Below are 18,371 nucleotides of genomic sequence, written 5' to 3' on the forward strand. Positions count from 1 at the left end.
GATAAGATCTCAGATCAGATCCGTTTTGATCCAATAACTTTAAGAAACCCACAAAGACCCACATATCCATTTCCAGCTATCTTATAGTGCAAGAAAGCAAAGAAAAACAGAGAGAGAGAGAGAGAGAGAGAGAGAAAAGATGAGAGGAAGTAATCATTTAATAAATTTTATAAACTTTGCAACATTATAAGAAAAAAAGAATAGAATTGATTATTTTAAAATAGATATCAAAGATATCATACACAATAAAATGAACGGAACCCATATATATATATATATATATGAGTAGCGTTCAAGGGCAAACTTTTTAGCAAACTTTTTGGCAAAACATTTTTCAAAACATGGGTTAGAGGTTTTGGAATGGGCTGATTTTTGGTGAGGATGTTCTCTACGGTGAGTAGATCATCCTCACCAAAAATCAGCCCATTCCAAAACTTCTAACCCATGTTTACCAGCTGATAAATCGTGGACCGTCCATTTTTTGTAAACTGTTTTTGATGGGGTTAGAAGTTTTTGAATGTGCTGATTTTTGGTGATGATGATCTCCTCACCGTAGAGATCATCCTCACCAAAAATCAGCCCATTCCAAAACCTCTAACCCATGTTTTGAAAAATGTTTTGCCAAAAAGTTTGCTAAAAAGTTGGCCCTTGAACGCCCCCCTATATATATATATATATATATATATATATATATATATATATATATATATATATATATATATATATATATATGGGAGCGGTTCGGCGGCCCTAAAGTCTAACAACTTTGTTGCCAAGTTTTTTTGGACGTTAGATCGAGTGGCATCCGACGGTTCGGATGGAAAATACGGTTTTAAAATTAAAAATCACGTTTTTACAAATTGCCCCCTATAAAAATATTTTATTCTATTTTAAGTCCCTAAGCCTTCTCTCATTCTCTTCTTCGAATGTCTCTCCCTCACAAAACCCAACTGAAACCCATCTCTCTCTCTCTCGCTCGAAAACCCATCTCTCTCTCAAGTTTCACTTTGACGCCATCTCTTTCTCTCTCTCTCTTTCTCTCGCCCACTCGCTCTCTCTCTCTCAAAAGTTTCAGTTCGAACGACCCGAAGCCATCGCCGACGAATGTGACTCGATCTCTCTAGTTTCAGTTCGAACTTACTTGAGATCTCATCGTCTTCGGAGCTCTCTCAACCCTCTCTCGCCGTCGCCGTCGCCATCGCCGTCAATCTCTTTTTATTTCGATCGAACGGGTATTTATTTAACTCTTTATTTTTTAGGAAAATCGATTGGGTATTTAATTTTTTTATTATTGTAGTTCTTGAATTTGAAAGATAATGTGGATGGGTTTTTTTTTTTTTTTTTTACTTAGACAATTTTAAAGAAATCAGGTTTTTTTTTTTGGGTTGTAATTGTTACCCTTGTAAATTTTGTAGTTTTTACCATATGAAGAAGAGGGTTCTTCTCGCTTTTTCTTCCTGTTTTTTTTTATCTTAAGAACAAGATATGATTTTTAAGAAGGTTAAATATGATGGGTTTTGAAGATGATGTTTTATCCCAAAAAAAAAATTATGAAGTCTGATTTCGACTAATCTGAACTAAAACCCTACCAAATAATGGTCGAACCCGAACTTGTTTACCATTGTTCACTAAGAAATCTTTTAAAAGTAGGAAAAATTTTAAAAGACATGTGCACTTCTAATGCTAATTTTTCATAATTTACAAGTGCCTATATCGAGATCATTTCCCACGACAGCAATGAAGAATCTAGTGTACAGATCTGTTCAAAAAGCTCTTATTATAGTGCTGTTAGATTCAGCTTTGCTCTCATAAAACTTACACAGGTCCTTTAACTTTTCTTTGCTAATTATAGTTCTCACCTGGTATTGTAAACACCATGTTTCCATGTATTACTGTTCTAAAAAATTCACATATGTATTCTTGTGTACATACAAGGTGGTGCTTGCTTGGCTCCATTTTGGTCAGTCACTAATTTTTTCCCACCAAACAATGTTCTCCCAAACAATGCAGGTGCGGGGGGGCTGGTGTAACTCTCCTCAGCACCATTTTGATCTCTCTCAACCTGTCTTCCAATACATTGCTCAATACAGAGTTGGGAGTTGTACCTGTTGCGTACAGAAGGTATGTTATGTGCTATTGTGTTGTCCATCAGTCCATGTCTTATAACACCAATTTTTTTTTACTTATAACACCAATCCTTTCTTCCCAAATCATATCAAATAGCAATCCCCTAACTTAATAAATGAATTGCTGCGAAATTAAAACTTTAGTTACATTCAATCAGGTTAAAACCCATCCTGATTTTATGCAATCAGTACCTGCATCAACCCTTCTCTTTTGAAGTTTCTGCAATGTGGGGAGCTTATAAATTTTGAACATGGTGGTCACTTGCTTATAACTTAATCTGCATATTCAGTGTTCAAGCTTATAACTTTTGAATGATTTGTGCAGATGAGTTTATACGAGGACTTGGTAGCAACTCGGGTACCAGCAAAACATAAATGGTTGAAACTTCGATGTTTCCAAGTGGGGATGCTGATGGCTAATGCCAGACCCTAATCATAATTGTAAACAACAATTGGAATTGATTGTACGAGTGTGTTTGTTATAATGCTTTGTAATGTTGAGATTATAATATGAGCCAAACCTTTGTAATGCTTGAAGAGTGTAATAATCTTTAATTGGGATGTGATAAAAAAAAAATTTAACAAATTGGGGTATAAAAGTTGGGTTGCTAATAGAAGCTCTAATTAAAATAGTCCACAGCTTTAATCTGCTATTATTGATTTTTTTAGTTTTGAAATTTTAATAAGAAAGTTATTATTGCAGCTGGAATGTCAATAGAATTACCAAGTGGGGATGCTGATGGCTAATGCCAGACCTGTTATTACTCTTCTTTTTGTATTCTGTTTGACAATGACCTTCACACATTGAGGGGTATATTACCCTTTATTCAAAGTAAACTATCTAAAAGATTGGCGCCATTGCTTTGCTTGGGTAGATCTATAATCATCTCAAAGATTTGTTACAGCAACCATCATTGGTCTAAATTTATCAGTTTTATTCTTCAATTTTTTTTATTTTTTTTTTGAACTAAGCTGACCGAAAGGTAAGAATAACAGAGCTAAGATGACACAACAGAGTCATCTGTCCTTGAAGTTGTGAATTTTGTGTCACCAACTCTTAAAGCTATGAACTTATTAGATGAAAAATGAATCTAGCTCTAAGCAACAAAAAAAATTCAACAATGGATCTTTATTTGGAGTCTATGATTCTCTTTAAGATAGCAACTTTGGAAACCTCATCAGCTGTTGGTGTAATACTGTGACTTTTTTATGAATACATTTTGAAAATGGTATATTCCCAAATAATTACCGAAGTTTTTCTGTATTTCCAACATGTGGTCTTGAGCTCATGTCCTCCACTCTCCCAAGCCCATCTCTTCGACCCTTTCATAATCTCTGTCCGCAAACATCATTTGATGCAACCTTCTCTCTGATGGGTGCCTCCCGGAGGTGAAACCATCATTTTTGGTGTCCTCCAATCATTGTTGCCTTTGAGGACATTGATTGCACCAGCAAGTGATGCCATTCCCTCGGTCCCAACATGCCAAAGACCTTTGATAGAAAACAATAAAGAGCCTGTTGTGATTGCACGTGTTGCTGCACTAGCAGCCTGAGACACTCATGTTGGAAGCTCAACGTCTTTCTTCTTCAAGCTATTTGTTGTACCAAGCTTCAATGGAATATGCTGGAAGAGACAATCTAATATTCTTGAATTGGCAAAGTTTTGTATACATTGAATCAGTCTCTGCCTTGTTGGTGATGATGACAACAACAAAGCCCAGGTAATGAAGACATGAACCTAAAGATTAGAAAAAAAGAATATCACAATCAACAAACTCCCAACATGTGGAAAAAAATGGTTAGATGGTCCTCAAGATTTGTGTGGCATTCACAAGTGTTTTGGTTTATGAAAATTGGTCTTAGTATAAGAACTCAAATCATTGGTGGTGGTGTGTACAGGCCTCTGTAGGATTTGCTGATAAAAAATTATTGGTTCCTTTGAAAAAAAAATAGAAGAGGAAATTGCTTCTGATATTTACAATTGTATGGACTCTGTAGGATTTGCTTATGAAATATTATTTGGTTCCTTGGAAAAAAGAAAGAAAAGGCAATTGCTTCTGATAGTGAAGGCCATAGCTAAATTGCATGTTTGAGGGTTGAACCCTTCTCTACCACTCCAATCTTTTGTGATAGTGAAGGATTTTTTACCAAATTGAAAGTAAAACTCTTAATCTTAAACTTACAAGTTTTGAAGCATGCTTCTTGGTTGACATTCAGAATTGTTAACCAAATCGTAACTACCTAAATTCGACACCTATGGGACCATATATGAGTTGACCCATACATGTTGGTACCTATGTACCAACATGTGATAGCTTCATTTGGTGGACATGAAATCCTAACCCAACTGGCCATTTATTGCAACATAAACATATTGGGAACTATTTCTACATTTTTTCCGTAGACATTCATTTATAATTTTTTCAGCCCAACATAAACATACACCATTTCATAAATTCAGAGTACAATTCAAGAAGAAAAAAATTATAACAGTTCCATTTTGTTTTCCTAACATACACCATTTCATATACGAATCAATGTCAATTATAATATGGGTAATTCAACTAAAACTCAGTACAAGAACCTCTTGAGCAATGTCCACGCGACAGCAATGGCGAGAACTGTTGTTTGGGTGCCAAAATCCGATGGAGAACCATTGGGTTCTCTTGAGAGAGAGAGAGATAGAGAGAGAGAGAGAGAGAGAGAGAGGGATTTTAGAGGGCGAGAGAGTTTCAGTTCTGAGATGGAGTGAGAGTTTCAGTTGGCGTCGAAGTTCCCTTTTGGAAAGAGAGTTCGAAGAAGAAGAGGGTTTTTACAATCGGTTCTGTGTAAGAAGAGGGAGAGAGAGATAGTGCGAAGATGGAGTGAGAGTTACAGTTGGCGTCGAAGTTCCGGTGAGAGAGTTCGAAGAAGAAGAGGGTTTTGCCGAATCGGTTCTTATGTAAGAACAGGGAGAGAGTGCGAAGAGAGAGGTTCGTGTATGAAGAAAAGGAGGGATTTAATAAAGAATTAATTGATTGATTAGGGGGCAACTTGTAAAAACGTGATTTTTAACTTTAAAGCCGTGATTTCTATCCGAACCGTCCGATGCCACTCGATCTAACGCCCAAAAAAACTTGGCAACGAAGTTGTTAGACTTTAGGGCCGCCGAACCGCTCCCTATATATATATAGATATGGGTCCCGTTCACCTCCCTACGCTTTACCCTACACTTTACGAAACGTGTTTTGTCTTACATGGGTTAGAAGTTTTGGAATAGGCTGATTTTTGGTGAGGATGATTACTATAGTGAGGAGATCATCCTCACTAAAAATCAGCCCATTCCAAAACTTCTAACCCCATCAAAAATGATTTACAAAAAATGGACGGTCCACGATTTTTCAACTTGTAAACATGGGGCTAAAAAGTTCAGAATGGGCTGATTTTTGGTGAGGATGATCTTCTAATCATAGAGATCATCCTCACCAAATATCAGCTCATTCCAAAACTTCTAACCCATGTAAGACAAAACACGTTTGTTAAATTGTAGGGTAAAGCTTAGGGTGTTGAACATTTCCTTATGTATATACAATGATCTCTTCACCGTAGAGATCATTCTCACAAAAAATCAGCTTATTCCAAAATCTCTAACCCATGTTTTGCCAAAATGTTTGTTGCTAAACATTTCCCATATATATATATGTATATGGTCTCCTTCAGTACCAAACATTTTGGCCAACATTTTAGTCAACCATTTTTGTCCTACATGGGTTAGAAGTTTTGGAATGGGCTGACCCCATGTTTACAAGTTGAAAAATCGTGGACCGTCCATTTTTTGTAAATCATTTTTGATGGGGTTAGAAGTTTTGGAATGGGCTGATTTTTTGTGAGGATGATCTCCTAACCCCATGTTTACAAGTTGAAAAATCATCCGAGGAGATCATCCTCACCAAAAATCAGCCCATTCCAAAACTTCTAACCCCATGTTTACAAGTTGAAAAATCGTGGACCGTCCTTTTTTTGTAAATCATTTTTGATGGGGTTAGAAGTTTTGGAATGGGCTGATTTTTTGTGAGGATGATCTCCTAACCCCATGTTTACAAGTTGAAAAATTGTGGACCGTCCATTTTTTGTAAATCATTTTTGATGGGGTTAGAAGTTTTGGAATGGGCTGATTTTTGGTGATGATGATTTCGCTGATTTTTTGTGAGGATGATCTCTAGGAGATCATCATCACCAAAAATCAGCCCATTCCAAAATTTCTAACCCATGTTTTGAAAAATGTTTTGCAAAAATGTTTGGTGTTGAACATTTCCCTATATATATATATATATATATATATGATAATCATGGACGTCATGCACATTGTGGTTTGCTAGATATGACTAAAAGGGTAAGTAAAATAAGGCCATATAGTGTGAACTAATAAAATAGACTTGAGAAATAGGAGGTATGTTCAACATAAATAGGAAAAAAATTACAAAAATTTCAATTAATTAATTTTTATGAAAAGAAATGAACTTTATAAATGTCTCCATCATAGATATACATGTGAATATTTTACAAAGATAATTGGAGCCTCAAACCAATTCAAATTGCAGAAAAATAAATTATGATATCAATTGAAACATGATTCAAGCCAAGTCAATTTTTATTATTTAATTAGTACAGAAGACTCGTTAACTCAAACTAACTAAACTAACTCAAAGTGAGGATTGAGAAGGCATCACAAATTGGAATGGAAGCATCAACTATATATTTATATAATCGAGGCAAATATTACAATGCCTACCTATTTATGAAAGGGCACTAAATAATATTTAGATTTTGAACAAAATTAAAGTATTGCTAATGGAATTAGCATATCATTAATTCTAGGAAGGCCCTTCCCATCGAATTTGAGAGCTGCAAGGAAGGCCAATTGATTGATGCTTTGACCAATGATATTCCACTACATCACCTTGGTGATAAAATTTACACCCTAATGATATGGAATTTTTTTAGGGAAGAGCATGAATTTTTTTTTTCATATATATAAACTCCACATTTAAGGAGGGGTCCCTTCAACCATACTTGATCAAACAAAAAAAAAAAAAAAATGGGTCTTATCAAATTTGAGAAGAAGGTCCAATAATATGCTATATATGATTAATAATTAAATTCATCTAATTTGAGAAGAAGGTCCAATAAAGAGTTTATGACTACATTTAGCGTAGTTGGTGTAGGGACCCAACAAGGGGGGGAGAGAGAAGGGTCAGTTGCCCACCCCCTCCCCTATTTTTTGTGGGGGTATTTTAGACACTTCTTTATGTTTCGGTGAATATTTGAGATACCCTATGTTTTCTCAAAGTGAAGCTTAACCCTTTCGACCTTGTTGCCCCCAATTCTCAATTTTATGGGTGATTTAGAGATCCCTACTACATTAGTGATTATATGGGATACCCTTATTTTTGTAACCAAAACCCTTAATTCCTGTCATCTTCAAGTTCTTCAACCTTACCTGTTAATTATAGTTTGTCCCAACAAGAAAATCCTGACTTCGGCCCTACCTACAGGTAAAATATTTTTGTGTATTTAGTAATACACCCTGTGAAATTGATGGTATTAGGATTATCGGATTATCCCTGCGAAAATGCAAGATTAGGTTTACCCCATCGATCGAAAGGTAACGCCTTCTTTTGTTGATGAATTAAAGAACAAATTGGTTATAGTCGCTGTGGTTCTAATTCCATTCTCTCTCAGTACAGACCACAGTCGAGAGATGAAAGAACTCATAGCATACTCTGTTTTTCTTTACTTCCTCCTTAAGATGAGGGATCAAGTTTGTGGTATCTAACATTTGGAATCCCACCAACAAGGAATCAGGATCCAAACATGTGTCTGACAATGATAATAGTTCTTTTAATTCCCTCATACCTTGTAAGAAATCTTGGCCACAAAATAAGAAATTTTGTTTGAAAAATTACTCACCTTGTGCCCCTTTGAGGGTTGAATGTACATGTTCTCGAAAAACCATATTGCATTGGCTACTTAACCCAAACTTAATAATGTCTCAAAAGATCATCTAGTTTTATTTGTGAACATACACTTGTATATGATAATAACACTCATATAATCCAATATGATTTAAATGATATTCACACCTCCCAAATGTAAATAGCACAAACATACTTGTTGCCATAAATGGCAATGACAAGCTCTAGTTAATAATGTCTTAAGAAAATAAGTAATTGCCTCATTCGTAGAAGTTTAACTTGTGTATATATGATGATGCCCATATATACAATAAACCAATATGATTATCGAGGGTATAGTTCAGTATTTGTCACCTCATTCACAGTCGATGGCGGTGTTAAATTACTCATGGGCATGTTTGACTTCATTCTACCATGCACGCAAAATGCAGGTGGTAAAGGTAGGGAAAGAGTGCCAGAATAGCTACTGAGCATAAGAACCACAGTTGCCATTGTTGGCCTATCTACAACATCTTCTTGAACGCATAATAGCCCAATGTGGATGCATCTCATCACTTCGCTTGTCGAAAAACTATACCTCAATGTTGGATCTATAAACTCTAAAGATGTTCCGTCCTTCCAATGTCTCCATGCCTGCAATAATTCAACATGCATGTATCATAAATTTGAATCTATGTCTTCGAAAATATACGATCTAAACTTCTCTATTAAATAAAAATGGCTGTTCAAACATACCCCTCCTAGAATTGTCGAATAATATAGATACCCCATTGTTTTCAAACCAATGGAATACCATTTGACCTGATCTTCTCTAAGACACAAACATAACATGACCTAAATGCCATCATCTTCATCTCTAGACAAATTAAAGACAATGAAATTTTCTTGCTAAAATGTTAAATTATTTTTAGCTATTCATCGACGTCTTCAATCTCTTGTAGAAAACCATTCATGTATATCTTATTCTTGAAGTTTGAAGGTTTAAGATGAGGGTACAAAATTTTATCATAGAGATTTAAGATGATGGAATTCAACTTCGGAGGAGAAAAAACTAGGTTGTTGTTAAGAGGTTGAAGAAGAGCACATTTAAGTCATTTTTTTTTTGGTCAATTTCTTAAATAATATCAAGGTAAATGGTATGCCATCAATTTGAAAACATAGGGTGGTATAATCAAGAAACATTTTTTGAAAGTTATGTCTAAATCACCCAATTAAAAAAAAAATAATATGACCAAATATTTACACTCACATAGCTTAGAAGGTTTTCAAAATGCTCTGATTCTTGGAAACTGTTGTTTCTCTGACCACTCACAATCTCCAGAAGCAAGACACCGAAACTATAAACATCTGACTTCACTGAGAATTGACCGTGCATTGCGTACTCTGGGGACATATATCCACTGCATGACATTACCAATAAAATAACTCGATATCAAAGATGATGGGTCAAGATCAAGGGCCATATGAAAAAACATATGTAAAAACAATGTAACATTAATAAATTTTCAAAATATGGATTAGAAGTTTTGGATTGAGCTGATTTTTTGTGAGGATGATTTCTATGATGGGAAGATCATCCGAAAAAAGAAATCAGTCCAATCTGAGACTTCTAACCCTATTAAAAGTGATTTAGAATGTGGACCATCGTTTTTTGCCAATTTTTATCAATAATTTGTAAATCACTTTTGATGGATTTAGAAGTTTCAGATTGGGCTGATTTTTTGCGAGGATGATCTTCTCATCATAGTGACCATCCTCGCAAAAAATCAGCTCAATCCAAAGCATCGAACCCATATTTTGAAAAACCATTGTTTTTACATATGTTTTTACATATGTCCCTTGAACCACCCCCGAAAGATGATAGCAAACTTTAACATTTTTTATTTAAATAAATAAATTTCCTGCTAGTCATATTTTTTTCTTTGGCCTTCCCGAATATATTTATCATCATACATTGGTAAAATAAAAAAACAAAAAAAAACAAGGACAAATAATCTGAAATTTTATAAAATAATGAACAACATTATTCAGAATTATAGTACTTACTATGTTCCCACTATTCTATTAGTTGTGCCTTCAGTCTGATCCATTACACAGAGCCTTGCCATGCTGAAATCTGCGATTTTGGGGTTCATCTCCGCATCTAACAAAATATTGCTGACTTTTAGATCCCGATGAACAATTCTATGTCGAGAATCTTCATGAAGATAGAGAAGCCCTCGAGCAATCCCTCCTATGATTTTGTAACGCATTTCCCAGTTCAAAGATGCACGCTTTGTTGGATCTACATCATCCAAGTAAAAAAAAATGAGTTAGGCCTCAGATAATATGGCAAGTCCATATCAAACTAGGAATACTCTGTGTAATACTATAAAAAAATAATAATTTTAATAAAAGGAATCTCTCTCTGATGAGTGCAAAATAAATGAAAAAAAGGAATGGAGCCAAACCAAATATAAAGTGATCGAGGCTTGTATTGGGCACGAACTCGTAGATCAGGAGTCTTTCTTCTCCTTCGATGCAAAAACCTAGGAGCTTAACGAGATTCCTATGCTGAAGCTTAGCCACTAATAGAACCTCATTTTTAAATTGTTCTTCACCTTGTCCAGAATTTCTAGAGAGCCTCTTAACTGCTATTTCTTGTTCATCAGATAGCCTACCCTAGAACATATAACAAGAATTTGGAAAAAGAAAAAAAAAGGCTGATTCAAATGAAATTATTGTTTCTGTTTTTTTTTGTTGTGTGTGTGCATGTTAACCTTTGAGTTACCTTGTAAACTGCACCAAATCCACCTTTGCCCAGCTTATTAGCATCAGAGAAATTATCAGTAGCTGCTTTTATTGTATCAAAGTCGAATTGCAATGATTCCACATTTGTAATCTCCTCCCCATCTTCACCAAGATAAGGAAATGGGAAATATGTATCAAGTGAGTAAAGATTATTGACTTTCAATGTGTAACATTTAGCAATCCGTACATCTTAGGAGAAATGTACTCTCACAGATGTATCACATACGTAAATCTCAAATTGTGAAATTGATTGATCAGAGTTTTTTTTCGAATATAGTAAAAAAAAATTTTAATATCTAAAAATGATAATTTTTCAATGTTGGATTTGAATTTCATTTTGAAAGCCTGTGATTGGGGAAAAATTGAATCTTTTTTAAGGAAAATGCTGAAGTAACATTGTGGGGGACATTTCTGGCGTGGATGTGTGTCACAACCATAGATGCTTTTCATCGAGAAATGAGTGAGAATTCGATGAAAAGCAACTATGATTATACCACACATATACGTCAAAAATGCTCCCCACAATGTTACTTCAGCACGACTCTTTTTTTAATATAATCTTGGTCATGAACTCTAGAGGGATGAGCTGTTATTTAGTGTCTGTGCCAGTCATGTGGGTCCAACAGGTCTTAGTAAGGGTGGGAGCATGACTAAGTCCCGCTCGCCTACTGTTTCAGCAAATGTGATGCTATGGTGTTAATAGATAGCCTGCTTGCATTTCAGAACGCATGAATCAATGAGTTCCTTCAATTTCTTTATGCCTAGCATAGGCACAAAGAAGCAAGAACTCTATGTTTTTCACCCCAAAATGAACTCTAAAAATCTTAGAAGAAATTCAGTCACAAAGATAAATGTAGCAAGGAAAAAAAAAGATTAAGGCAGAAGATACTAAAAACAATTTTGTGATTGTTCTGTTCTTTTGTATTTCAGTTTTGTACATATATTCCAGGAAAAAAAAAAACCATTTTATATGATCTAAACCAGATCAACTGGAGACCAAGTCTTCCAATAGGGACTACTGGCATAGTTCTCTTGATATGGGACAATGTGAGAACAACTTTCGGGTGTTCACAATTAGTCTACACTAAATGACATTTAAGAAATTAATGAAAAAACTTAATAAAAGTTAGACCCAAAAGGTATGTTACTGAACCAGGGACAGAGAAGCGATAGCTCAATAGGATTTTTTAGCTTGTTGTCATGACTAATTTGATCAACAACTTGTTTCTATCTCTATCAGCGTTTGTAGACAGGTAGTTCCATGAGTCTTTTTCAATCAAATTAGTCATCACAATAGATAAGATGATTGACAATGGCTACTTACTATCAAAATTTTTCTTTGTCCTTCTTCTTCGTGATGAAAAGACAATGAGAATGATAGAGAGAAGTACTAATCCAACAAACGAAGGAACAACTATGGCAATAATAATTGTAGATGAATTCTTTCCACCTCCTGCATGAAACAGATCAATTTTTCATTAAGCAACCCACACTATTGAATATCAAAATTCAAAGCCAAATTAAATGAATAAGTTTTTAATTGACTTAAGGTTGTGATGTAGGAAGTCGGAATAATTATTTGCAGAGTAAGAGATAGAACTTTGATTGCAAAGTGAAGAAATTTAGAAGATTATTTAGAAAAAGAACTTCCATGCAAGTGCTAATCCAATCAACAAAAGAGCTCATAAAATAAATGAGGTAGGACAATTAAGAATTCATGGAATGTTTGGATCACAAAAAGTCCAAGCGTAAGGCCTAGGCCCTTGTGTGCCCATTAACCCGAGTGGTTGATTCTGCCTTAGTCATAGAAGTCAGAATCATGTACCATCAATTCTGCCTTACTTCTAGGGTTAAGTAGTTTACATTTCCATTCTTAATCATTTTTACTACAAACTCCTCAGAGTGCTCACAAACTGCTTACAAACTCCTCAGTTCTTGCCCATGTCAAGCATACACAGCAAGAAAAAAGCCTATATTTGACGGCCTAAGGCCATCGAATTTCATAAAATTTGACGGACGAAAATGTCAAATTTTTCATTGTCAATTTTTTTTTTCGACAAATCAAAACCATTAAATTTGATAGCTCTAAACCATCAAATTGGGGATCAACAAAAATTTCAATGGCCATAGGCCATCAAAATTCATTTTCTAAAGTTTGTGGGTTTTAGCCCGTCGAATTTTCTTGTCAAAATTTTCAGTTTTCACATAGTTATACAAGGGTAGTTTTGTAATTATAAATTAGGATTGTCATCCAATACACATTGGTACATGTGATTGGTGGATCCCAAAATTCTGTGAGCAAAAATCTTTTCCACACCTCAATGCATGTCATGTAAGCCACAATCCTATGCACCCAATCAGCCATGTAGTGATCATGATTTGTATCAGGTTTGAAGAAAAAAAAAATTACAATCATTTTTTAAGTCTGATATTTTGGATTGAAATTGAACGGTGGTTGACCTCCAACATTTCAACCTAAGGATTTTAATATTTGTATGTCTAAAGGATGATACTAAGCCTCAAAGGAAGAGTCTATATTGATCTCAAGGAAACTGCATCTTTAAGAAAATTTTACTGATTTCTATAAAACTAGTATTGATCTCTAGGAAATTCATTTGACTTTACTAAAATTATTAAAATCGCAGCTGGATGACCCAGATGATGATACTTACGTTTTGTGCTAATCATATCAGCTGGAGGAGAAGCTGGAGGAGGTGCTGGTGGTTGATAGAAAGGATAAATCTCGTGCCTCAAAAAGCAACTTGGTTGTATGACTCTCCCACCTTGTTTCCCATCACAACAACTCTTAGTCTGAGCCACAGCATTTACTAAGCATCTGTTGCAATCAAATGGAGATAAATCTGGAGTGCATTGCACTAGCCCATATATTTTCTGAAAGTTTGTAACTTGTTTCTCTCCAGTTGCAAATTTAAGAGTAAGAGATCCACTAGAAGCTCTTAATGCAAGCTCATACATCAACTCTTGTAGTATCTTATTAAACTGATTTGGGTTTGATACGTTTTGTGTATTCGACATATAGAGAGTCGGACTATCCTGCATAGTGGAGAAGATGGATTCATTGGAGTACCTTAACACACACTCGTCATAATATATAGTTGGCTCTGTCTGGGTTGGACAGCGTTGGGTGATTTCTTTGGTTGCTGTCTCCACACAATTCTTGCACATATCATCCGTAACGTCTCCTCTACAAATGAACAGGCCATAGGCTTTATCTGGAGGATTTTGGCCTATGGTGGTGTTGTAAAATTTGGTATTGGGTGTGGCATTAGAAGATAAAGAAGAGAGTAGTGGGTTGAGATTAAGACGAAATTGGCTATTCCTAGTGTAATTTTGTCCTTCACAGAAGTTGTATACAAAGGTAGGTGGGGAGGTTTGGGCAATGGTGAGACCACCATGAATGAAGATGGAACAGACGAACAAGAGAAATTTGAAGAAAACCATTGTTTGGTTTGGGCCAATTTGGATTGATTAAAGGAAGTAATTAATTAATTATGAAGGTATATTAGTTGTATGGGTCGATCAATAAAGATGAATTGTAGAAAGACTTTGACGAATCAACATTTGGAAAAATTAGAAGGACCAAGTCATCACACTAATATCTTCTGATGGAGAAAGAGATAACGTGATGGGACGGGAATGGAGACTGGGGCGGAGCAGTTGAAGGAGGTAAAGTTATCACAACCGTATTTGCCCCTACCCCCTCACCTCCCTTCAATTTTTGCCTCCCCCCTAAATTTTTAGTTCATGACATTGCGTATTGACTGGGCCTTCTCATATATATTAATTAGAAATAACTTAAATATCCTTTTTTTCAATTTATATCCAAAAACCATTCATCTTCAACTTCTCCACCCCTGAGTGGAGAGAAGGAAACCGTGGATATCTCATGTAGATACTAATGATAAAAAGGAAAAACACTTTTCTTATTGAGTAAGATTTTAATTAATCCAAAAGGTCAATCCAAAACCACTGATATCTCTAGATTTCATGGAAAAAACTTAAAATCCAAAAAGTCAAAAAATTTAAAAGAAAAACCCTTTTTTTAAAGCTTCTTCCTGGGTTTTGAAAATGAATGACTAGTAAACTTCCACGTGGCTCCTAAATTTAAAATTAGAATTTAACCATGAAGAGTAATTTTTTTAAAATTGTTTTGTTGAAAGTTCATCGAATTTTTACCTCTACAACCTTCAAGAATAGGATCATGCTTTTGGATGCCACAAAGTGAGCCCAAAAACCCTTAGTAAGGGTGAAATCCTTACTAATTTAGTAAGGTTAGTTGGACTCTTTTTCTATTCTTAAATGGCCCTAGTCACTTTCATAATTTTGGTAAAAAAAACACACTAAAGATAATTAAATACTTTATTTCCTTTTTATAACCAGTCCACGTCGGGTGTAGGCACCATCTCGCCCAGCATAGGTTTATGTGTAATCTACCACTTTTCTGTGTAGGGACATATTGAGACTCGAAGTCACAACCCGGGAGCACACCCAGTTGCATCTTACCATCTTAACTAACTACCGATGGCTAAATATTGTATTTCTAGGTACTGACCAAATTAATTTATGAAAGATTTACCTGGCAGACCTTACTTTGTTGAGTTTTTACCCACCAAACCTTAATTTATCAAGTTTCTTACCCTCTCAAACCTTGGAGTGGGGATCCACATCATAAAATTCAATTTGATGCGAAATTCTTAGAACTTTTCAAAAAATAATTGAAAAAAAGGGTTAATTTTCACCGTTAAACTTTAGTTTTAAATTCAAAATTTCGGTAGCTATCCATTTCAACACTTTTTATCAAGCTGAAAATGATTTTTTTTTTTTTTTTTTTGTTAATTCTTTTGCATTTGAGTTTTCCCATGAAATCTATGAGGCTGTGATGTTGGATTGTCAATTTGTTAATTCATGTGAGCCCAATGACCCTTAGTAATATTTGAAATCTTACTAAATACTAGCCTAAATCAAAAAGTACAGTTGTTTAGTAACAAACTTAATAAATATGAGAGTTTTTGTAATAAAATTGCAACAGATAGGTCTGCCTAGGGGTGTCAATGGGTACCCATTTAACCGAACTGATAGGAATGGGAACCGTTAGGTTCTATCCAATGGGTACATCGGTCATCAAAAAAAAAATAAATAAGGTTAATGAAATCAAAGGAATCTCTCCCTGCGTGCATTGGAGCCAAACCAAATATAAAGTGATCGAGGCTCGTGTTGGCAATGAACTTGTAGATTAGGAGCTGCTTGTCTCCTTCAATGCAGAAACCTAAGAGCTTAACAAGATTTCTATGCTGAAGCTTAGCCACTAACAAAACCTCAGTCTTACATTTTTCTTCACCTTGTCCTGAATTTCTAGAGAGCCTCTTAACCACGATTTCTTGTCCATCAGATAGCCTACCCTGACTGAGAATACATAAGAAGAAGTTGGATAAAATAAAATAAAACTAGCTAATTCAAGTAAAATTATTACTTGTTTCTTTTTTTTCTTCTATTTTAACCTTTTAATTACTTTATAAACAGCACCAAATCCACCTTTGCCTAGCTTATTAGCATCTGAGAAATTATCAATAGCAGCTTCTATTGTATTAAAGTCGAATTGCAATGATTCCAAACTTGTAATTGTTAGATTATATTATTTTTATTTATTTTGCTTATTTCCTATTATTAGTAAGTATCCTATTATTGGTAGGTTTCCTATTTTCTATGTTTTTTATATATAGTTTAGTTTTTATGTAACACATAATTAAGTGATTATTGGAATAAAAAACTCTAGTTTCTCTTAGTTTTCATATGGTATCAGAGCCACTATCTTATGGATTTTGTTAATATTGTTGAAGAATGATTATTCTTAGCCACATATTTTTCTGAAGAATTTTTTTTTTTTGTGCGTTCGTACAATCGTTTTCGCTACCGTTCTCTCGCTCGCTTCCGCACGTTTTGATTGGATTCTGGTTTGATTTCTCATCTGAGTTTGATTTCGTTATTGTTTGGTGATTATTTGTTAGTCATCTTTATTTTTTTCTCATCATGGTTGGTCGTAAAGATGATTATCTCCAGTCGATTAGTGTGCAATTAGATGGAAAAAATTATTCGTATTGAAGTTATGTTATGAAGAATTTTTTGCGGGGCAAATCTATGTGAGGTTATGTTACGGGTACAAGAATTCAACCTACAGACAATGCTACTGATTATATAGAATCGTTGAATATTTGGGAGGCTGATAATTCGAAGATCATCACTTGGATCAATAATTCTGTTACGCACTCTATAGGTGCTAAGTTGGCAAAATATGAGATTGCCAAAGAGGTTGGGGATTATCTAGCAAGATTATACACGTAGTCTAACTTTGCAAGACAGTATCAGTTGGAGACAGATATTCGTGCTCTTCAGCAGAAGGATATGAGTATTCAGGATTTTTATTCTACCATGTCAGAATTATGGGACCAGTTAGCACTTACAGAATTCGTTGAATTGCGAGCATTTTCACTTTACATCACTCGTAGAGACGAGCAATGACTGGTACAATTTCTGATGGCCTTCTATGATGATTTTGAGAGATTTCATGAGACAATCTTGCATCGTAACCCACTCCCTTCTGTTGATTCGGTGGTCAATGAACTTTTAGCTGAGGAGATACGTCTTAAGTATCAAGTAGACAAAGAGACTGTCCCAATGTCTACTCCATCTATTTTTGCAGCGCTTCAAAGACCCCCGAATCAAAATAGGTCACATTCGAAGGTTTCTCATGATGAATGTGCTTTCTGTAAGAAAAAAAGGCCATTGGAAGGCTCAGTGCCCATTACTGTTGAATTAAATCAAATTATCGCAATCCCAACAACAACAGAAACAGCAATAACAACAACGACGACCTCAGCAGCTACCACTGCCATCTCAGATTCCTCCATGGTAATTTGGTAATCAATCACCCCAGCGTAATAATGAAGTGGCTGCACCATCATTAGATCCATTTATGTTTGAGCAGTTTCAACAGTTTCTTGCCTCACAACCACATGCCATGTCTGCTTCTTCTCATGTAGGTTTGTCATCTTCGAATACTTCAGGTATATCTTCCTCCTTGTGGATCTTAGACTCTGGCGTCTCTCATCATATGTCACCTAATCTGTCATCATTTGTTTCTTTATCTCTCAATTCGTCTATGTCTGTTGTGACTGCTGATGGTATTCCTATACCATTAGTAGGCATTGGTTCAATTATTACATCTTGTTTGTCTCTTCCGAATGTTTATTACATTCCTAATCTTACTTTGAATCTTGTTTCTGTTAGTCAATTATGTGAGTCAGGATACTTAGTCTCTTTTTTTTCTTCCACTTGTTATGCGCAGGACCCGCGATCTCGAAAGCTGATTGGGACAAGTCATAGGCAAGGGGGATTCTATGTTTTGGATCAGCTTAAAGTATCGAAAGTTGTAGCTTCAAGTGTGGATTTGTCATCTTTTCGTTTGAGTCGTTCATCTTTTGAT

General features: G+C 35.1%; 1 protein-coding gene and 1 long non-coding RNA gene across 3 annotated transcripts in view; one reads left to right on the forward strand and one right to left on the reverse strand.

The window, feature by feature from the left end:
- The window catches only part of LOC147390309 (uncharacterized), a 29,353-nt gene extending 14,903 nt beyond the window's left edge, over positions 1–14,450 (reverse strand). Inside the window, exons 1-7 of the mRNA XM_086457816.1 lie at positions 13,543–14,450; positions 12,195–12,323; positions 10,851–10,972; positions 10,531–10,741; positions 10,127–10,364; positions 9,330–9,480; positions 8,406–8,713 (exon numbers count right to left, since the gene is read on the reverse strand). Of these exons, the coding sequence (XP_086313942.1) occupies positions 8,406–8,713; positions 9,330–9,480; positions 10,127–10,364; positions 10,531–10,741; positions 10,851–10,972; positions 12,195–12,323; positions 13,543–14,332 (1,949 nt within the window). The 5' untranslated portion in view covers positions 14,333–14,450. The remainder of the gene's footprint in view (positions 1–8,405; positions 8,714–9,329; positions 9,481–10,126; positions 10,365–10,530; positions 10,742–10,850; positions 10,973–12,194; positions 12,324–13,542) is intronic.
- LOC147390310 (uncharacterized) lies at positions 932–2,725 on the forward strand. Of its 2 annotated transcripts, none has more exons than XR_015182878.1 (3): positions 932–1,232; positions 2,011–2,121; positions 2,452–2,725. It is a non-coding gene; the product is annotated as an uncharacterized LOC147390310 (long non-coding RNA). The 2 variants fall into 2 exon arrangements; XR_015182879.1 differs by lacking the exon at positions 932–1,232 and adding an exon at positions 1,502–1,823.
- Positions 14,451–18,371: the final 3,921 nt, after the last annotated feature.

Source organism: Akebia trifoliata, chromosome 11 (assembly GCF_017979445.1).
Source record: "Akebia trifoliata isolate Shusen 1 chromosome 11, ASM1797944v1, whole genome shotgun sequence".
Lineage (NCBI taxonomy): Eukaryota > Viridiplantae > Streptophyta > Magnoliopsida > Ranunculales > Lardizabalaceae > Akebia > Akebia trifoliata.